This window comes from Zeugodacus cucurbitae, chromosome 4 (genome assembly GCF_028554725.1).
Source record: "Zeugodacus cucurbitae isolate PBARC_wt_2022May chromosome 4, idZeuCucr1.2, whole genome shotgun sequence".
Lineage (NCBI taxonomy): Eukaryota > Metazoa > Arthropoda > Insecta > Diptera > Tephritidae > Zeugodacus > Zeugodacus cucurbitae.
In genome coordinates, this window is record NC_071669.1 from 39,773,929 (window position 1) to 39,799,200 (window position 25,272).

Consider the following 25,272-nt stretch of genomic DNA (forward strand, 5'->3'; position numbering starts at 1 on the left):
ACTCTTACTTTCCTGCGAGTGCAATGTGATGAGTCAACGGCTTTTGAATAACAAAAACTATATTTTCATATTTTTTCGGCCAATATCTTCTGAGTTATATGAGCACTTTTATAATTTTTACTTTTTATAAATACTTTAAATAACAAAAATTAGTTGTGCTAAACTTTGCTCCAGATACTTAAGGGTTTCACTTAATTGGTACATAGTTACCAAATATAAATCTCTTAACATCGTTTAGTGCAATGACCACCACAGAACTCTGCTTCCATAATTGAATTCTGATTCTGATTTCATACATCTATAGTTGGATTCACTCAAAAGATCAGAAATTTTAGATGGCTTCGTGGTTTCGAAAATTTTTAATCCAATATTGAAGAAAATAATATCAACTTTTAGTGAACGGTCCAATGCCTTAATCTCAATAAAGACTTTGTTTTCCATAAATTGTATAATAATGTAAAGCGAATTCGGTTATAATTGAAGGAAAGATATATCACTACAATTTAAAATATGTTATATATGTCCTTACCGTTTCTACCGATATTAATTAGAGTGTTTTGAAAAGAATGTACTATTATTTAGAAAGCGAGCGTGGTTAAAGTAGTGATTATAAATTGTTACACTGTAACAAGATGCTATAACATTAAATTACATCCCAACCTCTTGGAGCCATATTAATAGAACCTTGTGGTATGGATTATTGTCACAAAAATACACACTCTTAAATCTAAAATATTGAGCTATGCTCACATAAAGCTTTTTGAATTGATGAGCTTTATCATTTATTCAGTCAAATATTTTTTATTTCAATCAAATTTTCGCAATTCCTTTGTATTTTTAATAAGTCCATAGCCATTTAAGCGTATTTATTGACTTCACCACGCATGCGCCAGAGTCAATGGTGCATTGTAGACAGTGCGAACTACAGCCGGTGCATTAACGAAACCATTCAATGGTTTCACCACCGATGCGTGATTGACATAGTCCGCGGTCTGAATGGTGTGCTGGTATTCATAACCGCTAGCGCTGGGGAATTCCGATGGCGAAGTGTAGACCACAGCGGATGGGGCAACTGGTGCTGCTGCCAAGATGCCAGCGCTGGCGTAGGCAATGCAAGCTAAGATGATCGCGAAGATCTGTGGAAAAGTAAAAATAGTTAAAATGATTGTCGTGGATATGTTATGTATGTGCTTTTTAGACGCTTAGTAATTATTGCATATTAAATGCCATATGCCGGTACAGTAACTTTAGCACCTATTCAATATAGCTCAAAATTTCGATATAATCTTAGAGTTGGCAAAAATATACTTTACAACTCTCCTGCTAAAGGTTATTGAGTGAACATTTTCACGGATTTGATTTTTGAGGAAGCATAAATATCTATCATACAAGGCTTTAACTCCATGCTGGACTTTTTATATGTCACTTGAACCAATATCTGACTGTTGTCAAGTTGGATAGGACACTTAAACCTTTATGTTCAATTGAGATACACTTTTTTGTTTTTTTTTTATCTCTCTATGATCTTCAGTTGAGCTTTTAACTCTTTGATCACAATATAGGGTTATATGCACACGGACTAAACTCAAAATTCAAATTCACTTCACTTTAGTTCATTCTTATGTGTATTTGCTTCTTAAATAGCAATAAATTTGATCCTTTCTAGAATCGTTAAACACTTACAACTTTGTACATTTTGTTTATTCGTTACGCAAACGCAGTTGAGACTTCAGAAATATTCTTGTGAATGAGGTATTGGCCAATAACCGGCAAGGCATTTATATCGAAAATAAATTCTGCGTTCTTTCACTGTCACTTACACCTGCACACATATTTATATATATATGTATATATTCACATAGGTCTGGCTGGCATATAAAGGGTGATTTTTTAAGAGCTTGATAACTTTTTTAAAAAAAAAACGCATAAAATTTGCAAAATCTCATCGGTTCTTTATTTGAAACGTTAGATTGGTTCATGACATTTACTTTTTGAAGATAATTTCATTTAAATGTTGACCGCGGCTGCGTCTTAGGTGGTCCATTCGGAAAGTCCAATTTTGGGCAACTTTTTCGAGCATTTCGGCCGGAATAGCCCGAATTTCTTCGGAAATGTTGTCTTCCAAAGCTGGAATAGTTGCTGGCTTATTTCTGTAGACTTTAGACTTGACGTAGCCCCACAAAAAATAGTCTAAAGGCGTTAAATCGCATGATCTTGGTGGCCAACTTACGGGTCCATTTCTTGAGATGAATTGTTCTCCGAAGTTTTCCCTCAAAATGGCCATAGAATCGCGAGCTGTGTGGCATGTAGCGCCATCTTGTTGAAACCACATGTCAACCAAGTTCAGTTCTTCCATTTTTGGCAACAAAAAGTTTGTTAGCATCGAACGATAGCGATCGCCATTCACCGTAACGTTGCGTCCAACAGCATCTTTGAAAAAATACGGTCCAATGATTCCACCAGCGTACAAACCACACCAAACAGTGCATTTTTCGGGATGCATGGGCAGTTCTTGAACGGCTTCTGGTTGCTCTTCACCCCAAATGCGGCAATTTTGCTTATTTACGTAGCCATTCAACCAGAAATGAGCCTCATCGCTGAACAAAATTTGTCGATAAACACATTTCGAACCGAACACTGATTTTGGTAATAAAATTCAATGATTTGCAAGCGTTGCTCGTTAGTAAGTCTATTCATGATGAAATGTCAAAGCATACTGAGCATCTTTCTCTTTGACACCATGTCTGAAATCCCACGTGATCTGTCAAATACTAATGCATGAAAATCCTAACCTCAAAAAAATCACCCGTTACGTCATGCTATGTTGACATAGCATGACTTGTCAAATTAATCGGTTTATATTGATTTTGTTGTCATTTGAACAAAAGAAATTCGTCTGAGTTTGTTCAAATTGTTACTTTGGATTTCAGTACTCAACAATTGTTGTCAAAATAGGAATGCTCTGATTTGCGTAAACCTCAAACAAAAATTAAAATTATTTTAATAGTTGATGACTTGTCACTCGCGGGCCTAAAGCGTGATTTTAAGCCGGAACTTATGTAGTCAACGTCATAGAAATTGTACATATATACATTCATATATAAGTCATATTTGTCATTTCCCGAAATTTTGTGACAAATTTAAAATATTAATGTTTAAGTAAAAAACTTTGATAGCCTGATGATGGATGTTGTCGCGGCATGAAATATTCCCCAAATAGTTTTTTGGGATACTATCGAGATTCCAACTCTTGGACGAATATGATTACATGGCGATAACCGAAAAGTTAAAAGTGCTATAACTAAGCCATAAAAAATTTCATTAAAAGAAAATTCAATAAAAAGGTTATAGGATAATTCTCGCGAGGACCATAATCAGATGACAATTTTTTGGAAAAGAGTGCATAGAACCGCCTCCTAATGGGATTTTTGTATATATCCCCCAAATTACCAAAGCTATATAAACCACACTTCCTTTTATAGTTATTGTACAAAACAGCTGCACTCTAATTGTTATAAAAAATTGAAAATGGGCGTTACCTCGCCAACTTGTGGGTCATATCTCAGAAACTACTCAACCAATTTCAACAAAGTTTAGTATATATAATTTTCTTGATTCCTTGATATTATGTATTATAAGAAATCGGCCACTTTCTATATGACTCAGATTTAGAATTCAATTTGATTTTTTATTCATTTTGTTTATTATACACCGAGACCTAATGAAGATATCGGAATAAAACTTTGTACAAATACTGCTTTGGAGATGTAGCAACGCTCATTTACCACAAATTAGCCAAATCGGACTATATATATATAACATTTCCAGACCTTCAATATCGAATATGAAGTCCACAGTGTCTGTGTCTACTTTGTTACCGAAAATTTCTCATTTAATATCATATCAATATCTTAACATTCTCTAAGAATATAACTGCCCGTGTTCCTCAAAACAGATACAGAAGAGGCTTCCTTAAAAGGCTGTTCATCGTCATCGTGTTACTCAAACGAAATGAAAGGAAAAACTAATGCTGATTAAAGTGAGTGAGAAAGAAAAGACAACGTTAATGTGGTCGTTTAATTTTTATGAGTCGCTGAGGTTTGAGCATTTTAAATTTTATGTAAAATGGAGAGCTCAAATATGTTTGAAAATTCCTTGCACGGATGTCTTTTAATTTTTTCGTAATATTAAATAAAACATTTAGAATCTAAATATTATCCGTAACACTTCGTCTATAGTTCGTCTAGTTTTTCATGTTCGAAATAAATGAATTTCAGTGTACATACATTGAAAAGTGTATTATATACAATCACATAAATTTGTATCATTATACAACGTTAGTCGCTTATAAAATTACGGTTGCGCACGATTTATCTTACCCTTATTTGATTAGCAGCGTAATTTCATATTCAATTTGCACATTCTCAGCATCTTCCGGGTAAACATATTCTAATAAAACAATATTATGTTGTTTGACATGTTTGCAAACACATACACAGACATAAGTAAGTACAATACGTACGACAACACAGTGGCAAATTTTATATGGAATTTGAAACGGTCAATCATCGTTTACCCTTTAGGAAATTGACACAGTTTTGCGATACTCTAAGATTTTTTTAGTTATTGAATTTTTTTCCAATATTCTAATAAGGCTATTTCGTAATGATGACAGTCTTTTGGACAGTGTGGAAATCTACTTGATTTCAAAATCACTTGGACTTTGGATGGAGCTATTCATGTTTTATTTCGGAAATAAAGCATTTGCCAATAATACGAAAATCTCTGTAGTACAGTGGAACTTCTCTAACTCGAATCACCATAATCCACAAAAAAACTTCGAGTTAGAGAGACTTCGAGTTATAGAATTTTCATTAAAACATATAAATTTTCAAAAGGGTGTAAAATATAGATTTATACACTGTTCTATTTATTAACTTCACATAAAGTATTATGTACATTTGTTAAAACATGTGTTCTGTAATTTTGTTTGTTGCAGTTTGCTTTTATTGCTCTTGACGTCTGTGTCCCATGCCTTTGTTAGGTGATTTATGCAATCCATATGTGTAATATTATATTTTTTGATTGCCTCCGTACAATATAGAGGGACTCATTTAAAATTCTGCCTCGATAGTAAAATTTAAAATTTTTTATTATGTCCTGACCAAAAAGTTCAATTTATGGAAGGAAATTTGTATGAAAGTTTGCCTCTTGAAGAGTTCGAGTTATGGAGATCTTCGACTTGACTTGACTTCATATCTTACTTATAGACTCGGCACAACGACATATATTAGAAAATTTTGTTAAAAGCCCTGATTAAGCTGAGAATCAAGTTTAGAGAAAATTTGATGAGATGAGGTAATGTTTGGAATTTGCTTATCACTGCGGCTTTAAGTAAAAAACAGTGTAAACAAGTAAGGAAGGGCTAAGTTCGGGTGTAACCGAACATTTTATACTCTCGCAATTTATTTATTTAATTTCATTAATATAACACACAATTTGGCCCACATATTCGTCATATATGTATGTATTTGGTATAAAGTCCATTGCGATGCCACACTATAAATATAGTATTTTTGCAAAGTTCTGTTCCGATTTCTTCACTGGTGCTTACTTTATATATTGTAATGTAAACGATTCAGATCGTCTTCAAAGTTCTGGTATATAGGAAGTAGGCGTGGTTGTGAACCGATTTGGCCTATTTTCACAACATATCATCGAGATGCAAGGAAAATATTAAAAACCGAATTTCATTGAAATTGGTCGAATAGTTTCGGAGATATGATTTTTGACCCATAAGTGGGCGGGACCACGCCCATTTAAAATTTTGTATACCATTTTGTGTGCAGCTCTTCTGTACCTTCTTTATATCGAAATTTAAGGTTTCTGTTGGTTTTCCTTACTGAATTAAAGCATTTTTAGTAGTTTTAAACATAACCTTTGTATGGGAGGTGGGAGTGGTTATTATCCGATTTCCTCCATTTTGGACTATATAAGGAAATACCTAAGAAAAACGACTGCTGAAAGTTTCGTTTATATAGTTTTAGTAGTTTACGAAATATGTACAAAAAACTTAGTAGGGTGCGGGACCACGCCCACTTTCTCAAAAAAAAATACATCCAAATATACCCCTTTCTAGAACAATCGTTTGTACCAAATTTTATTTTCATAACTTTATTTATGGCTTAGTTATAGCACTTTATGTGTTTTTGGTCATTTTGTGGGCGTGGCAGTTGGCCGATTCCGCCCATTTTCGAACTTAACCTTCTTATGGTGCCAAGGAATACGTGTTCGAAGTTTCATTAAGATATCTCAATTTTTACTCAAGTTACAGCTTGCACGGACGGACAGACGGACGGACAGACAGACATCCGGATTTGAACTTTCCTCGTCACCCTGATCACTTTGATATATATATCCCTATATCTAACTCGTTTAGTTTTAGGACTTACAAACAACCGTTATGTGAACAAAACTATAATACTCTCTTTAGCAACTTTTGTTGCGAGAGTATAAAAAGGGATAACTTTTCAAAAAAGGAACTCTTATGGCAAAATTTCAATAATTGTAAAGTTTGATAAGAAAAGTCCAACCTTTTTTGTCAAATACTTTCAATTTCATGAAAGGAAATGTTTCCAGCAGGGACATAGGTGACCAACTCTGTGCACTGTCCGGGCAGAATGCAAATTTGCATTCTGACTTGATTTAACTATAACTGAAGCGAACTGTATGACGATATGTGCGTATACGTATGCTTAAATGTATTTCAAAATGTAAGCCGTTCAACTAAGACAGTCTTACTGTAGCATTATTTAGCAGTTAGATATTAGCTATTACAACTAAACGCTGCATTTGTCATTCGTAACAAACGAAGTTGACTATTTTAATGTGTGCGAGTGCTTTATCTACTGCGTAAGATTTAATTCGCGATGTATGTATGTTCGTGCACATCGTCCACGGCAGCGACTTGCTCTAGATTGATCTGCAGCGAAATAAATATGCAGAATCGTGCTGGTATTCACGTATGTAAATTGTTAAACTGTAATCATTTAGTATTTTGCATTTATGGATAAAACTACATTTTACCTTTCGACAGTTGACTCTGACGTTACTGCCGTCTGATACATGAGTTCCGCCAATATTATTCTTGTTAATCACGCAACATATAAAAGACATTAAGCATGTTTAATTGGCTCAAGGACAGCTACGTGTAAATACTATTTGATATCGAAGAATATTACACAAATTATTAAGCTACATATATCTTACTTTGTATATATTAGGTGTTCAATTGAAAAGGGCTCGAGATTTGACCAAGTGTAGATAATTTAACTTTCTCTATATGAAGAGATCGTTATACAAAGGGTTTTTCAAAGGACAGGGACAGCAAATGGTGCCATATTTTTTCCCGCTCTTTTGCTTCATTAAGGTTTGCCATTTTATCATTGAAAGATATACGATCTACCGAAATTCGGCTACGTCCATTTTATGGTCGTCATAATCGTCCTGTCTGACGGCTCAATGTTAACCGAATATTTTTGGCCCGAATCAGATGGTATCGACTTGGACTATATGTGGATCCAACAGGACAGCGCCACAAGCCACATAACGAATGTCACAATCGATATATTGAAAACCAAGTTTGGTTAACGTGTTGTCTCACGAAATGGCCCAGGCAATTGGCCGGCGCGGTCAGGCGATTTGACGCTGTTTGACTATTTTCAGTGGGGCTACGTCAAGTCTGTGGTCTATGCCAACAAACTAGCGACGATGGATGCACTTCGTACGAATATCGAACGTGAAATTGCAGAAGTATCCATGCAAAGAAATCGAGTTCCACATAAAATGGCATCAAATAAAAAAGTTTTGTATCGCTCTAATTGAAAACTCCTTTATTAACAATGCAATAAATTTATACGATACCATAACGTCACACATAACGATTTTGATTCGTTGGACGACATTTTAAAATCAGTTTATGTATTGTTTATCGTATTGTTTTACTTTATTATTTTATTAACAAATTCTTGCTTTAATGAGAATTTTGTATTCGTAGTCATAGAAGATCGTAGCCTTTTCGCCTTTTTCACAAATATCTGTTATTGATTGAAGATACTTTTGCATCAGATTTTATCAACTAATAGGCTTTTCGCACAGGAGTTAATTGATTAATTTGTCCATTAAAGTGCTGATTTAGATCGATTTGCTATACAAAAGAATAATCTTAATTTACTGCATTAGTTTTTAATCGAACACAAATCGAGTTGAAACTGGAATGCAACTCTGTGAGTTGTTGCCCACGCTGGAAATTTTCTGTGACTTCTTATGAACATCAAAAACAAAAATGTATAACAGCTCATCCTTAAAAAATCAATCGTACATATTAATGTTTCGAAATTAGTTCTAGCACTTTGAGTGATGTAAGTTTTGGTGTTTAAAAACATGTTGATTAAAAATTATTTCGCTCTATGGATATGACACATTGTCTTTCTGTAAAGACTTCTAGCGAAAAGAGGTTTTATTGTCAATGTAATATTCTGTGCGTTCTCTTATTATTTCTTTCCTTTTTATACTCTCGCAACAAATTTGCTACGAGAGTATATAGTTTTGTCCACATAACGGTTGGTTCTAAGTCCTAAAACTAAACGAGTTAGATATAGGGTTATATATATCAAAATGATCAGGGTGACGAGACGAGTCAAAATCCGAATGTCTGTCTGTCCGTCCGTCCGTGCAAGCAGTAACTTGAGTAAAAATTGAGATATCTTAATGAAACTTGGAACACGAGTTCCTTGGCACCATAAGAAGGTTAAGTTCGAAAATGGGCGTAATCGGACCATTGCCACGCCCACAAAATGGCGAAAACCGAAAACACTTAAAGTGTCATAACTAAGCCATAAATACAGTTATAAAAGTAAAATTTGGAATAAAGGATCGCACTAGGAAGGGGCATATGTGGATGTAATTTTTTTGGGGAAGTGGGCGTGGCCCCTCCCCCTACTAAGTTTTTTGTACATACCTCGCAAACTACTAAAGGTATATCAAAGAAACTTTCTAGAGTCATTTCTTTAAGGTACTACCTTATACAGTTCAAAAATGGAGGAAATCGGGTTGTAACCACGCCCACCTCCCATACAAAGGTTATGTTGAAAACGACTAAAAGTGGGTTAGCTCAATAACGAAAAACGCCAGAAACACTAAATTTCACATAAGAAATGACAGATGGAAGCTGCACTCAGAATTTTTTACAAAATGGAAATTAGGCGTGGCATCGCCCACTTATGGGTCGAAAACCATATCTCAGGAATTACTCGACCGATTTCAATGAAACTTGGTTTGTAATAGTTTCTTTACATCCCAATGATATGTTGTGAAAATAGGCCAAATCGCTCCACAACCACGCCTACTTCCTATTTACCAGAACTTTGAAGACGATCTGAATCGTTAACTTTACAATATATAAAGTAAGCACTAGTGAAGATATCGATGCAGAACTTTCACCGAAATCGGACCATAGGTTTTTAAGGGTTTCCAACTTTCAATTGACTTTATACAATATATATGACGAATATGTGGGTCAAATTGTGTATTATATAATATTAATAAAGTTAAATAAATTGCGAGATTATAAATAACTTAGCCCTTCCTTACTTGTTAATATTTGTTTCGTTTTTCAAAAGTCAGTGAACTTATATCAACTATCTGTCTACCTTATATTGTATCTTATATTTGTATGTACATACATTTTATATATTATGCAACATAATATCCGGCATAGGGTACGTACTTTAAAGAAAGCTTAAAAAACATAATTACTGAGCAATTGTGATATATAACTTCTAACAGAAAAAAATAAAACTGTTTCTGGATCCACATGTAAATATATATCATATAAGTTCAATTGTGCGTCACAAGCCGCTTAGAATAATATTACAAGTAATATTTAAATGTTGTTTTTGCATACAATACACACACACACTTATGTAGCAATAAGTGTAAGTAATGTGTTATGTCTGTTGAAGAAAAATCTAGCCAAAACATAGCGCAACAACCGTGAACAAGAGCCTTTGGCGATATTTTGTCGCTGCCTCCGGTCGAGCGTCATTAATCATTGAAATTTATCTCAGAATATTGGCTATTTGACAGATAGCGTTACTGGCTCGCGCTGCCGGCTGGATACTCGCGTATTCAAATGTTACCTAACGTTACACACACACACACACACATAAATTGGTCAACGGCGTATGTTATACATAGGTAGAAGATAGAAAATAGACGACAATAATGCTGAAATTATTGTAGCAGAACAAAGCGGAACTCATTTGCAACACCAACGCCACTTCATTGCGCAACAAAACCCCTAATCAGCGCTTTGAGTTTTATTACAGTTTGACGCGGCTTATGCCATATACATACATGTATGTATGACTGTAGGTCTATCTATTGAGCTGGGAAGCCAGAGGCGTAGCAAAGTACAGTCAATTAGCAACAAGAGTTAAATAAACAGAAATCATTAAAAGACACCAACGCAGTCATAATGCGCAGCTGCCACGAAATAAAGGTATGCATGGCTCGAAAACAACAATAAAACAACAACAAATGTGCGCAAGTTTTGAAAATTTCACACAACGAACTTGTTGTTTTGCTATAATATTTTTAGAATATTCACATCTGTTCGCTGTTTATGTTGGTACTTTACTATCCGGTGTACCAAACATGCTGTGTATTTGAGTCTAGCTTAAAAAACTTTCTTTTACTTATTACTGATTTGGATACACATATGTACAAGTAAATAAAATATTTCTGAATGAAGTTTATTTTGGAAGGCATTGTAGAATCCTGTCCATGCCAAACAGGTCCGAAAGATCAAGGCCTAAATAACTCACACGAAGAAATGGAGGAATTATAACTCAAAGAAAGATAAATAATTAGAGTGCGACCGATTAATCGGTCTTGGCATCGGCCAGTATCGACCAAAAAATTAAGCATCGGCATCATACCCCAAGTCAAATAATTATAGTCAAATAATTATATGTGCATTTCTGTTTTTGTTTATATTTCTTATTCACTGTTATTTTTTTTTTTGCATTTCGGTAAATGTGTAATAAAATGTTGATATGTTACCGTTACTATGCAACGAAAATTGTTTCATACTTTTCTCGTTCGTTGTACAGTTACATTAAGAATGTGCTTGTGAATTGGGTATTGCATAGTAAATATTTATAAGTGCAAGATCAGTTTAGCGGATCTTTCTTACTGATAGTGTCGCAGCAAAAACTTTTTTTGCTAAATTTGTTTTCAAAATTATTGTAGGTGCATTAACTTAATGAATTATTAAAAATTTGATAACATTTATTTAACTTTGAGCCTAGAAAGCAGTTCCAAAATGGCCTAGACCAAAGCGACATCGGAACTGTATCTCAAAATTTCTTAAAAACCCCACTAATTATGGTATAGTGCGGCGCAGCCGACGAAAAACAACATTGATGAGCGGTGCGAAAGGATGATTCGACGGCTAGTAGTTGCGGACTTGATAAGCAGCGATCAAGTATGGACCTAGTTAAGACAGAAAAACACAATAAATATAATTTTTCCAATTAAACATAAAAATCAGTTTCTGAAACACACCTCCATGGGACCTAAACCAGCGCTAAAGAAAGACACGATAAAGCACATTTGAGGTTTGCAAATAAATACCAATTCTGTGGCGATGAGTGATAGAATACAGTCTTTAGTGACGAAAAAAAATTAAATTTGGTTGGCCCAGGTCATTGCAAGAAATATTGGAGAGATTCGCACCAGGAACGACGGTCCTACTACAAGCGATGTTTTGGAAGCGGTACCTTGATTTCATGGGCTGCATTTTGCTGCTGTAAAAAACTACCTACATGTTTTATATTAACTCAAATGAATGCTAAAATCAATGTAAATCTTTTGGACAGCGAGTTAATAAAATTTGCTGGCATTATTTATGGCATATAACTGGACATAACGAAAGGATAAGGCTTCAATTCACACGAAGAACATCTTTAACGACCGGAAAATTCCGGTATTACAATGTGCAGCTTTGAGTTCGAACCTAAATCCTATTGAGGATCTCTGGGGGAACCTCTCTGCTCCTGTTTTACTAAACGGAAAACAGTTTGAGACAGTACGTCACCTTAAATTAGCCATAAAGCAAGAATTTGCCAATATTTACATAACTATTCTACAGTCAGTAGTTAATTCTCTGATTAAGCGGCTTAATTTAGTTTTAAAATAAAAGGACAATTCTACTGACTATTAAAATAAACATTTCTTTCAGTTAAACTCAAATGTTTAGGCTTTACTGGTAAAAATAGTAAAAATGTAAAAGTAAAAAAAATAGTAAAATGAATAGTAAAATGCACATATAAATATTTAATTAATATTAGCCTAAACTTCAATTCTGTTTTATAGTTTAAAAAATATTTTGAAATTTGTTAATTTTTTGTTTTTTATATCGTATACATTAATAATAACAAACTTGCATACTCAGAAATATTTTGCAATTTTGTAATCTTTAATATTTTTTGCAAAAAGTTCATGCACATATAATTATTTGACTGAGGTATATGGCCGATTCTTAGCCGATTCCTTATTTTCTTCTAAAACACAGTTTAATTCGTATTTGTCTGAAATCTAGTTTATATGTAGAAATCCATTATTTTTACTTCAAATCGTAGTTATAGTGATGGAACCTTCAAACGATGCTATTGTTGACAGTACAGGTTGAAATTATGTTTGGCGGGGTATAGAAAAACCTTCCTGACAGTCAATCCTTGTTTGGGCTCCGTCCGACAGTTTTGTTTGACGTTTTTTGATACGATTCAAAATATCCATCCGATTTACCCGATGTGTTCATTTTGTTGCGATTCAGCAGGGATTGTCCTACTGCAAATTAGATCAATGACGTAAACTCCTCGTTAAATATACCGATCGTACTTATACAACACGAGATACAAATAATTAAAGCCGTCTATTGGAAAAGTAATTTAATTTATTTTACTAGACCTCTTATTTTCGAATATTGGCCTCAAAGCTCGTAGAATAAAAATCTCAACGAATAAAAAATGTTTTTTTAGTGTAGAAAAAGACGGAGGAATGAACATAGATAATGAGTGAATATGAGACGAAAAGAGAAGGGTGGATTCTAGTAAAATTTCCGTCTACAAATTTGTGATAGGTTCTTTCTATGATTCATGATTCTTTAAATATAGTTTCAAAATGTTCGTTTGTGGGCTTTAGAATCGGTCGCAATTTCTTAGATTTTCTTAAACAACGTGAACATCGCTTCTTGTAAAAATTCGAAAAACGGTTTATAAAATGGTTCCAAAATATGCAATAACCAAGACTTGTAATTTGATTTTAGACATTTATTTACAAACATGCGATCGACTATATGTAATTATTATATTAATATATAAACAATTATATAAATATGCAAAACTTATGAAGATGAAAACCAACAACTGACAACTGGCTGGTACTGGAGCCGTAGCTCCACTTACAAGCCGCCACTTTGTTTGATAAATGGAATTAATGTAAAAGCTCCACATTACCACCAACCGGCCGAAGGCGATGCATGCAAAGAGGGCAAGGCAATGGTCTTATAGATCGGGGCGGCATGCAGCACCGGCGCTGTGTAAGTGGTCTTCACAATGGGCGCTAGGATGGGCTCCACAGCAACGGCCGAACTGTGCACAATCGACGAGCTCTGATGGGAGACCGAGGTGGGGAAGCTCTTTACGACCGCGCCTACTTTGGCCAAAACCGGCTCGTGTATGACTGTTGCTGGCGCCGAGTAGAGCAGGGGCGCGTGTGAGAGGTAGCCGGGGCGCGCAACTGCGACGGCAAGCAGAGTAGATAACAACACCACCTAGAAGAGAGTAGAACATACTTATGTAAATAAATTTGCATGCAAAAGGATGCGGATGTATAATAAGAAGCTGAAAAGCCGACACTCCTCAGCTTACCAATTTCAGCATTTTGATAATCCTTTCTCGGCTGTGGAACGATTGCGAATTGTAGATCTGTGTTGCGGTGAATTACCGTTGTAACTGTTGCTTGTTGCTGACCAGCGCCTGCTCTTTTATACAAACGAAGTAATCCAACAAATTTCCACCGAAAGCACAGACATTTGTATAAAATAAAGCATCAACATGCACAAAAATGCAAAAGAGGAAAATCGGTAACAAAAGCGAAGAATAAAATAATAACAAAAAATAAAAACAAAAGAAAATTACAATAATAAAAGCAGCCGACGTGAAAAACGCCAGATTGGTCGCATTTTTGGCTACGGGCAAAGCGTTGGTTGTTGCAAATTATGAGCGAGCAGTGTGAAGTAGTGCGGTCGGGCAGTGGGTTGTCGAGTCGGTGGGCCGGTCATTGTTTGCGTTTTTTCCGCTGCTACGTCGGCTGCCTTGTGCAAATGTGTGCCATACGAAAACTAAATTATAGCAATAACAAAAACATTTCAAATAGAAGCACTCTTATTTTCATTTTTCCACTCGTGAGCTACAAGACCAGTTGAAACAGCCGGCTATTAACCGTTATACGCCTTGGCACCATGTCTTGCTGTGTGTCATTGTGGGCCGCAGCGCTTGTGTGTTTTGTCTGCCACGTTAAGCCGTTGACACACTGCCGCAGCAACACCGAACAAATTGCGCTGGCGGCACACAGAAATAAACATATTTGCATTCAGCATACCACCACCAACAACAACAGATGGCTATTAAAGCATGTAGCTGCGATTGCATCACGCACACGCTCGCTGTGAGTGCTTTAATGGCTTTTGCTAGTGGCATGTTTTGATTTTTTACTTGGTCATAAACCGAGTTTTAACTGCCGTATCTGCCTCGCTGACAGTCTCAGCCACATAGCTGCGTACACCAGGCTTGACCGTGAAAAATCACAACGCATTCGTTTGCTTGAGCGGTTTATTTGGTCGCAGCTGATGCAACTAATGCCTACTACAGAACAACAACTTGATTGGTAATTGTTGTAAGTGTCTTTATTTTTATCATTACTCCGCAGCGCTTGTCTTGTGGTTCAAACTTCACTAACACCGGCTTACATGGAGGTGTCTCAAGTTCATGTTCACGCATTGTGCGTACACGCAACAACATACACACTGCCACATACATAGAGTTGATGTGTGTGCCACAATCTTCAAGGTGGCAGCACGAACCGGCTTTGATATTGTGGGTTAAATGAGTGGGTTTGTTCGTAAATTGTTTGTGGTTGCAACCTTCAGTTGTTAAATATTATCAACGAAGTGGTTTGTTATGAGCTTTCGATAAATCACAGCTACAAATGAACCGTTATTTCATGCGATATCATACGATATGCTGTGATATGCTGAAATATCACATGTGATATGATGAGGCGATTTTTTCATCATGTGCCTTTTTTTTTTTTGGATCGAAGGGGGAATCTTTCATAGATACCGTCTAACTAGACGGCATGTACGATTCATACTGCACGCTAAGGGCACACCTCTTTCGGGACCACGCCCAGCGAGTATGTCTTACTATCGTGGACTTACGTAACAATATACCTACGTACTAAACCCTTAACTCCGACTACTGATTACAAGTCCTACGGGACCGCCGTTAGGCATATCTTCGCAGGACCAAGCTAAGCCAAAGATGGCTCTTCGTAATCACCTTTATGGTTTACCCCATATTTTCACTGTATTCCACACGTCTTTACCTTTAATCATGTCGTGCACAATATTTTCTGGCGTCACCCGTTCATTTATAAGAGTCTCTATGTTTGATCTCTCTTCCTCGTATTTCGTGCAGGTAGAGAATATATGGTGCGCGCTTTCTTCACCGTTACCGCAGAAGGAACATTCTGATCCATTATCGTGACCGTATTTTAACAGATAATTTCTGAAGCAGCCATGTTCCTTTCAGAAATTTTGTTAGATAGAAATCCGTCTCGCCGTGTTTTCTTTCCAACCAAGCTTGGGCATTCCCGATTAGCTTGTACGTCCATCTTCCTTTGTCCGACCTATCCCATCAACTCTGTCAATCGCATATACTCTTTAGCCTATATTCGTTCCGTTCTTCTGTTGTGAGTTGTCTTCCAATATCTCTGGACTTTTTATACACTCTTTTAAGTTCCATTGTCAAAATATCTGGCGGCATGATGCCTGCTATGATGGCAGCTGATTCGTGTGATACCGTACGGAATGCCCTTATAACCCTGATTGCACTTAGCCTAGTTACAGAACTTGCTTTCATTGCATATGTTTTATTTTTCATTGCTGATCCCCATATGGGTACCGCATACATTAGCGCCGACTGGCTTATTTTAGCCAGGAGTGCCCTCTGATTCGGTCCGCCAATATTGGCCATCATTCTTGACAGGACCGCTGTTACTCGCGTCGCTTTTTCACATGCTTTCTCGATGTGCTTCAGTCGATTGTCTAATATTACGCCTAGATACTTCAGCGACTGTTGGGTGGTTATGTTTTATCCGTCAATGTTAAGTGTAATATTTTGTACTTTTTTCCTGCTTGTAATTAATACTGCTTCATCACGTGCCTATGCCTATCGATTTGTGATATGTGACTCGTAATTAGAATTGCTATTATACTATCGACTTGAGACTTCAATGACTTGACTGTTAGTACTCTTAGAAGATTTCATGGCATTTAAACGTTTTGTACCGTTAAAGATTGTTTATAGAATCTTAAGATAATTGGGATATATGTATATTATAAAATAATTCCGCGATGTCTGACTGTTCATCCATCCATATAGATGGCTTTAGTAACCTGTATCTCGCGTTGTAAAAGTGTGATGGTGATCGTGCGAGAAACATAAGATTGCGTTATAAACAAGTTTTGTGATTCCTTGACTCAATATTGTTTGGGGACGTGTCAAAGATAGATACCAGCAAAGAGAAAATAAGCCATAATTTTTCTTCGATAAAGACGAGCCCGCCAGTTTCATTCTGTTCGGATATTCGACGTCAAGGAAGGAAGCCCACGTTGGCACTCTTTCTATTGCCCAGGAGTAAAACCATTTTTCGTACGGTACCATTAAATAATACTGGATATAAAAAGCAGTATGATCTGAGGGTAAACCACGAATTAAGGGGTTTCACAGCTATTTTTTACCTATTTATTATAGTTTCGTTAAATTCTACAACATTTCTAAAATACACTCTATTGTCATCGTTTATCTCAAAACTGTGTTTTCAATGTCGGTTGTAAAGATTTCTCGAGATCGTAATTGAAATTTTCGTTATTTTCCCTTCGTTCAAATTCTAAACACTTATTTTTTATTTTAAGGTCAAATTATTCTGCTACGTCAACGCTGTCAACGCAGACCCACCTTTTTCCAGAGGACTCACCGGAAATGATGTCACAATGGCACAGTTATTATTCTTATAAAATTTCAATTATCCCTCATTAAACATGTATATTAAAAGAAAAAAGGATTTAGAATAAATATTAAGCCCGCGCAAACGGTTGTCAAACCACAATAAATGGTAAGAAGGTTTTGATTTTGGTAAGATGACAGGGAATCATATACCATGAGCTGGAAGCGATCGCCCAGAAGCTGTCAGCATTGGCTAATTGGAGGGAATTGTGTCCATAAAGACAACGCAAAGCCACAGATATAGATTGTGGGAAGAAACACTGGGAGATTCTCCATATTATAATCCCGAACTGTCCGAACTTTAAGTTTAATGCAAAAATAGTGGATAATTGTATTTGAATAATTGGTAATTTAAACTTGATTAAATTTAACTTCACCATAATATGTTACAAATTAATTTGGTACTAAAAAAATAGCACACATATCGAGCAAACTTCATAATGCTTTATCTTCCACTCTTTTATATTGTATGTTTAAGGTGAATATGCTTTAAAGAGTTTTAGGACTTTAGTTATTCTGAATAAATCACTAGTTCGACGTTTGTATAAAAAACTTTAATTTTATGAGAATAAATTTATCTTTTAATTAATTTTATCAACAAAAAAATTAGGTACATAATGGGCAGTTCCAAAGTAAATAATAATGATATCACGGTCCAACAACTAATCCAAGCTTTCATCTAGTTCATCACGGCGTCAACTATTTACCACGATTTCAGAACCACTGGTGCAGCGATTGTCTTCACAATGGGAGCAGCATAGGTATGCACAACTGGAGCAGTGGCTACATAGCTGGTCTTGACAACTGGTGCAACAATATCCTGAACAACATGGGCAGAGCTGTGCACAACCGATTGGCTTTGGTGGGAGTACGAAGTGGGAATGCTCTTCACCACGGCACCCACTTTGGTCAGAACGGGTTCGTGCACGGCAACTGTAGCGACGGGTGCCGAGTACACCACTGGATGGGACGCAATGAAACCTGGAGCAGCAGCAGCTACGGCGAGGAGAGCAGACAACACCACCTGAAAGAAGAGCAAAGGTAAAGGTATTGAGTACGAGCACTCTTCATGGCTCACTGGCTAACTTACCAACTTGAACATTTTGATTTTTGTTTTTTGGGAAGGTCTGTGTTGTGCTATGTGAGTTCACAAATTCAACTGATGAATATTCAGAATGCACTTTAGCTTTTTATACCAAATTTTACGCAGCCCCCAAAAATTAGCCGCATTTCGAAAAGAAGTTAACAATTTTCGGATTTATCATAATTGTTGTGTTTTTGTTATTGTAATTGAATGCATGTTGGTTGTTTACATTTTGAATTGAAAGTACACTCGGTATATTGATTTACGACAGCAGTTATGGCAGGAATAAAATGCGTGAATAATACCGGCAAGTTGCAAACAATAATAAAGCAATAAATTGCAGCAGTACGGAAAGGCCAAAGAGTATACGAGAATAACAAGCCAAACGGTAGCGACCGCGTCAATGAGACAGATAGACAGGCCATCATAAACGAATATTTCAATTAGTTTTGGCTCTTTGTTTTGACTTATTTTTCTTCACTTAACTGATACGATTTTTTGTTAATGATTTTTTGGTTTTGCTTGACCTCCAACACGCACTAAAACTGCAAGTAATGCAGTAGTTAAAGTACGTCGAGCTGAATGTAATGATAAGATCGCTTTTATGGAAGAAATAATACTCGTAATAACGAAAATGAGTCCAAATTACGAGGCTACTCGTTCGAATTCGGGGAAAATTAAATTTAAAGAAATAACAAAAAACTAAAACACCATTTTAAAGAACTTAGCATCTGAAGGTTTAATTTTATTGCCATGTCTTAACTGTAATTTTCTCTAGAAATATCTTGAAAATTTCGAAATTTTTCATTATCAAAATGACGATGTTCAGAGAATATGTAAACTAAATAATTTTGTTTCGCTGGACTCGAATCCTGAGGAATTTTTGCTGCCTTGCAATTTTAAGGTTTCAAAAGTTGGGGTCGCAGCCTTTCCTACAGATGCCCTAAATTTTTAACAAATTAAGGATTATAGATTAACAATTTTAAATTATGGATCGAATATTCGTGCAAGTCAAATAAAACTCTGATTTCTCTGTAGGTATTCAGTTTAGTAGTTCTATTCAATAGCCCTATAGGGTGAAAAATACTCTGTAACCAATTATTAAACCAGAATTAGGTTTGGAGTGTCGCAAAAGAGAATGTTGAATATGTTTCAATTTCTTTTGACTCCAGAAACATTTTCTAAGATGATCAATCTACATATCTCGTGAACTAGCAAGCGACCTAATCCAAGCTTATGCTGAAGTGTGCCAGCTAAGTGCCTTTTTACGGAAATTGGGTTGCGAGGATTGTATAGGCGGTGAAGATTTCAAATTAATCTTTCAGTGCATCTTTGGTTAACAGGTCAATAAAATAATTAAGACGAGAAATAATAAAATATACATTAAGGCACTTTTCCCTTAGCTTTCAAAATGTTCATTACAAAAGATTCATGCGCAATTTTAATATATTTTAATTGATCATAATTTGTAATGATCACTTAATTTCGTCTACTGAATGGGTTGGGTTTTTTAAGTTCCTTTGAAGAAAATTTGAATTGAGATCTTTATGCATTTTGTTTTGTGCTCAAATGAAAATCCAATTTCAGTTTCTTTCCTGGATAAATAATTACACATTTGCATGTGGTTGAATAAAATGATAATTACCGTTGCAACCTGTTGGATTTGGTGCGCCCTTTGTTTAAGTCTCCAACGTTTGTGGTAGCTCTATGACCTCGAATGAGTTTACAACAATTTTGAACATGCTCGTATTTGCTACTCACTTCTGGTATGCCTCGACAATAGCTGTAAATTGTTGCATACGGCATCCATGCACTAAAAACAAATATTGTAAAAATAGAAATACACAGCGAACTGCATCAGACATGTAAGGTTCAAGGTGGCTGCGCACGCACCATCATTCAACTCCAAGTTACAGCGCAAGCAGCTGCGTGCTGCGTCGGGCGGATGAGTGATTAATGCAAGTTCATGAGTTCTGCAACAGAGTTCATTAGAAGGGCTTTATACAAGATTTCTGCTGTGAGCGAAACAAAAAACTGTAAACAAGTTATTGGCTTAACAGTTTTTAACTACAAGTAAAGTATTCGTGAGGGGGTGTGTGTATGAAGCAATGGTATGTTCTTTAACACGCGCTTAAAGAAGTTCGACAACACCTACAACAAAAAAACGTATTAATAAATATTTGAAAAAAAGATAAATAAACAGCAACAACATATCATAGCGTATCGATATGTTCATAATTGTCTCAGCTGCTTCAAGCTCACAAACGCACCGAATCGATACAAACTTGATCTGGTTTGAAGGCCATAGGTAATGGCGAGCACAATTAGTTTTCAAGTGTATTTTTCAATTGACGAATTCTTTTTCAATATCGAATATTGAAAAAAAAAAATTAATCCCTAAACAAGTACCCAGATAAATATGCATATCTGTATGTATGTAAATATATTTCTAATGGCTCGGTTTTCGTATAAAAAGGCGACGCGTTGACATTTCTGGCATCAGTTCTCGCAACAACTTTCTCACAGTCAATACAGACCTACAAGAAACAAACCCAAAAATCAAAATGTTCAAGTTGGTGAGTAATTCACAAGAAATAAGGATTATCAAAAGAATTTAAAATAATCGAAATAAAAAAATATTTATCCTTCTCCTTCCCTTAGGTGGTATTGTCTGCTCTCCTCGCCGTAGCTGCTGCTGCTCCCCATGTTGTCGAAACACCCGTTGTCTACTCGGCGCCCGCAGCCACCGTTGCCGTGCAAGAGCCGGTGCTCGCTAAAGTGGGCTCCGTGGTGAAGAGCGTACCAACTGCTGTCTCCCACCAGAGCTCCACCGTTGTGCACAGCTCGGCCGTCGCAGTTGAAGATGTCGTTGCGCCAGCCGTGAAGACTACCTACTCCGCTCCCGTTGTTGCTGCTGCTCCAGTTGTTGCCGCCGCTCCAGTTGTGAAGACCGTTGCTGCTGCCCCAGTTGTTCACCAGACCTATGCCGCAGCTGCTCCAGTTGTTCATCACACCTACGCTGCCGCTGCTCCAGTTGTTCACCACACCTACGCTGCTGCTGCCCCAGTTGTCCACTCCGCTCCTTTGGTGCACACCACCTATGGCGCTGCTGTGGTTGCTGCCCCTGCTGCCGTTGCCGCTTCCTCCCCACTCACCTACACCGCTCACGGTTTGTGGTAATCAAAAGGAATAGACGAGTACCGATGTTTTAGATAACGGATTGAATTATGGACCAGAGCTGGACGGTTAAATTGAGAATTTTGTGATTATTTAGTTAAGTAAATAAAATTTTGAGAATCAAAAAAATACGCTATTTCATTTCAGAGATTTTATCAAAGAAAGAATAGTTTTAAAGCAAAACACATTTCTTTAACGAAATTTAATTTTAATATTCAACATAGCGGTAACATCGATGTAAGTCTGTTGAAGCGATCTTCGAACTTGTCTATATCACTTTGGAAGTATCATTTGTATTTAACATTGAAATCGGCTTCCGTCACTTATCCGAAAACTTGTGCTTGTTTTGAAAGTATGAATATTTTGAAAATACATTTTCAAAGTTAATTCATAATCGAAATCATCATAATAAAGTATGGTTGTAGGAACAACTCATTTGATCAATACGTCTCAAGCATTATCTATACTAAAATATATTTTGAAACCCATTTTTGTATATGAGCCCTGTACTAAGTTCGGAAAGAAATAAATGTTTCTTATATACATAATGAAAATTATCAGGGCGACGAAACCAATATCTTCCCGTCGATCTACCAGAAGCATCCATCCACCACTTGATGTAGACTGGAACTCTGAGATACAATGAAGCATCAGTGAAATGGGAACATAGCCACGCCCTACACCACAAACATAGGTTATGTTAATAATTTCTTAAATTGTGTTAGTTGGGAAAATTAATCAATATTTTTGTAGCATTGGTCAAAAGGTTTAAAAAGTTGTTCAGTTAATTTTGAGATTCATTTTCAAACAATAGCAATTACACAAGCAATTAAAGAAAATTTGGGACCCATACAACATTTTCTTGACAACATTATATTGTAGTTTGACAATTGGCTAAATTATACCAAAGTGTATTCAACAAAGTGAACTAAGTATTTGACATACCCGTTTTTGACAATAAAATAGTAAACAATTCATGTATTTATTTACATTAACCCGTCTTTTTTATCTTGAACAATATAATATATATTGATAAAATTGTTTGCGAATTGTTAGTTGGAGCACAAAACATTAGTAAATTGCTTCCATGAGTTGTTTTGCATAAGCAGAAAGTATTCGGCATTTTATTTTATTAATTTAAAAAATATTTTTTTTTAGTTTGAAATTTGTTTACTTTTGAATTTCAAAATTTGAATTTTTGAATAAATGTAAGGGTTAAATCAATGGCAACAAACATGTCAAATTCGGGTAAAATAATGAAATGTCATATACTTAGTTCACTTTGTTGAATACACTTTGAATTATTCTACAAAATTCCATCAATCAATTTACTAAATTCAAACAATTTCTTTCGCGTTGCAAAAGATAAATCAAACATAAATGAAAATACAGGAACCAAGTATGTAAGGTCTATGTTCGGGTGTATTACATACAGTAGATGGAAGCTGGGCCCTGGGCCCTGGATCAATTTAAACAATTTTTCCACCAAGCTATATTATGTCCAAGACTTTACGGTCATTTAATTTGCTAAGATATTTCACATATTAATCAAAAGATATTGTATATAGTCATGGGAAGTTTAAAAACCCAAATATCAGGTACATGGAGAAAGTGTTGACCCGATTTTGACCATATTTGACACAGAGGCATGCTATTGTAAGAAAAAATTCTGCTCTGAAATTCTTTGGAATATCTAACAAATTTACCAAAATTTCCAATAAAAACTTGACCATTAGCACTGAGGTCCTCATGTCCGGTGTATCTTCACTGGTGTTTAACATCACTTGGTTGTGATGTGGTTTCGCCCATTTTCTGAAAGTAGTGTCGGAATTCCAAAATAACTGAAATTGTGAAAATTTTTATATTAATATTGATCATAAACTCTTTGGACTAGTTTTCCACCTAATATTTGTATGGGAGGTGGGTGTGTCCACTTTCCCAAACAATTTTAATCCAAATATATCCCTATATTTACGTATTATTTTATAATTTTCTTTACGGGTTTTTACAATACCAACCTTCTCTACTCTACTCAACTCGTCATCATGATCATTTTGAAGTATATAACTCCTTATCTAACTCGTTTACCTTTATGTGTCACATACAACGGTTAGGTGAACAAAACTATTACATTCTGTGCAAAATGTTGCAAGAGTGTAAAAACGTAGTACAAATATTGCTTCTAATATGTGTGTACACTTTAAGTAAAAATTCGTAATTATAGTCGAATTCGTATTATAACTTTTCAAATCTTCATGTAACAAATAAAAGGAATTCTGTGCCTACGGCTATTTCAATTACGAAAATATTGGTAAATTATATAACATCAAACAAATTTCCATCAAATTAAGTGAACAATTTTATGGGTACACTGTAGTTTGTGAGATTCAGTATTTTATGGAGCACTCATATATGTAGTTGCATCAAAATGCTGCACTACCTACTCATATACTTAATATGAGGATTTCCTAAAATTCGGTGAGCTTTATACCGTAAATATCGGTTAATATGTGGTATATCTTAGCAAAATGACGTGAAAATTTGGCCCCTCTAATAATATTAAATTATTTTTGAAACATTCCAATCACATTTATTCGTTTAAAATTTCAAGAGTTCTCCAATAAATAACTAGTTCGAAATAAAATTATAACAATCAGGAAATAAAAATTAAAATGAAACGAAAAAAATTTAAATTTTACTAAAGAAGAAGGCAGTCCAACTAAATCGTCCTTATCTCAATGCGTTTACCACAAACTGGTGGCGGCGAGGGTGAGTGGGGATGCAGCATGCAAATGAGTCAGCGGTGCAGAGATGTGAGCAACTGAAGCGTGGTGCAACAATGGAGCAGCGGCAACATGATGCACGGCAGCTGAGTGCAGAACAGGAGCGGCAGCAATAGTCTCTACCACCGCGGGGGCGGACACCACGCTAGTCCTCACAGCAGGCGCAACAATATCCTGAACTGCATGCGCCGAGCTGTGCACGATGGTGGAGCTCTGGTGGGAGACAGCAGTAGGGATGCTCTGCACCACAGAGCCCACTTTGGCGAGCACCGGCTCTTGCACCGCAACGGAAGCCAACACTGGATGGGATTCGATGAGACTGGGGCGAGCAGCAGCTACGGCCAGGAGAGCAGACAATACCACCTGTCAAATTGATAAGAAGATGCAAATGTCAACATATTGCTCCTGTGTGTGTGTAAATTCCTATGTGAGTGATGCGACAACTTACCAACTTGAACATTTTAAAAGTTTTTTGTTTGTTGTTTGGAGGTCTGTATTGACTGAGAGCGTTAAAGAACTGATACCGTTCTCAATATCGACTGTAGTATTTATACCGTTAGGCGCCCACAAAACGCCAATGTAAATCGTTGCATGCGTTGACAGCCAATAAACTTCGATCACAGTTCAGTCCGGTGGCTGCGCTGCCAACGGTGACGGCCTTGTCACCTGATCAATGAGCTGCGAAATGTGCGTGCTTGCAGTTGTGCATATGCGTGCATATCCATAACGGCTTTTGTATGCGTATATTGTAAGTATGTGAGCGTTGTCTAAGTCGAGCGCATTCGTCAAAGCAATTAGTGCCGCCTTCAGAACC

General features: G+C 36.1%; 4 protein-coding genes across 4 annotated transcripts; 1 reads left to right on the forward strand and 3 right to left on the reverse strand.

Moving 5' to 3' along the window:
- Positions 1-13,379: 13,379 nt before the first annotated feature.
- On the reverse strand, positions 13,380-14,152 carry LOC105214440 (uncharacterized). The gene is made up of 2 exons (XM_011187871.3): positions 13,995-14,152; positions 13,380-13,897 (listed from the first exon to the last, which is right to left on the reverse strand). Exons 1-2 carry the CDS (start codon positions 14,004-14,006, stop codon positions 13,577-13,579), a joined length of 333 nt encoding a protein of 110 aa, XP_011186173.1. The 5' UTR covers positions 14,007-14,152; the 3' UTR covers positions 13,380-13,576.
- A 3,794-nt stretch (positions 14,153-17,946) lies between these two features.
- On the reverse strand, positions 17,947-18,636 carry LOC105214441 (cuticle protein LPCP-23). The gene is made up of 2 exons (XM_011187872.3): positions 18,505-18,636; positions 17,947-18,438 (listed from the first exon to the last, which is right to left on the reverse strand). Exons 1-2 carry the CDS (start codon positions 18,514-18,516, stop codon positions 18,118-18,120), a joined length of 333 nt encoding a protein of 110 aa, XP_011186174.1. The 5' UTR covers positions 18,517-18,636; the 3' UTR covers positions 17,947-18,117.
- A 2,285-nt stretch (positions 18,637-20,921) lies between these two features.
- On the forward strand, positions 20,922-21,804 carry LOC105214442 (larval/pupal cuticle protein H1C). Its single transcript, XM_011187873.3, has 2 exons — positions 20,922-21,074; positions 21,160-21,804. Exons 1-2 carry the CDS (start codon positions 21,063-21,065, stop codon positions 21,676-21,678), a joined length of 531 nt encoding a protein of 176 aa, XP_011186175.1. The 5' UTR covers positions 20,922-21,062; the 3' UTR covers positions 21,679-21,804.
- Positions 21,805-24,239: 2,435 nt separating this feature from the next.
- LOC105214443 (retinin) lies at positions 24,240-25,043 on the reverse strand. The gene is made up of 2 exons (XM_011187875.3): positions 24,907-25,043; positions 24,240-24,821 (listed from the first exon to the last, which is right to left on the reverse strand). The coding sequence occupies exons 1-2, from the start codon at positions 24,916-24,918 to the stop codon at positions 24,420-24,422; spliced, it is 414 nt and encodes a 137-aa protein (XP_011186177.1). The 5' UTR covers positions 24,919-25,043; the 3' UTR covers positions 24,240-24,419.
- Between the last annotated feature and the right edge of the window lie 229 nt (positions 25,044-25,272).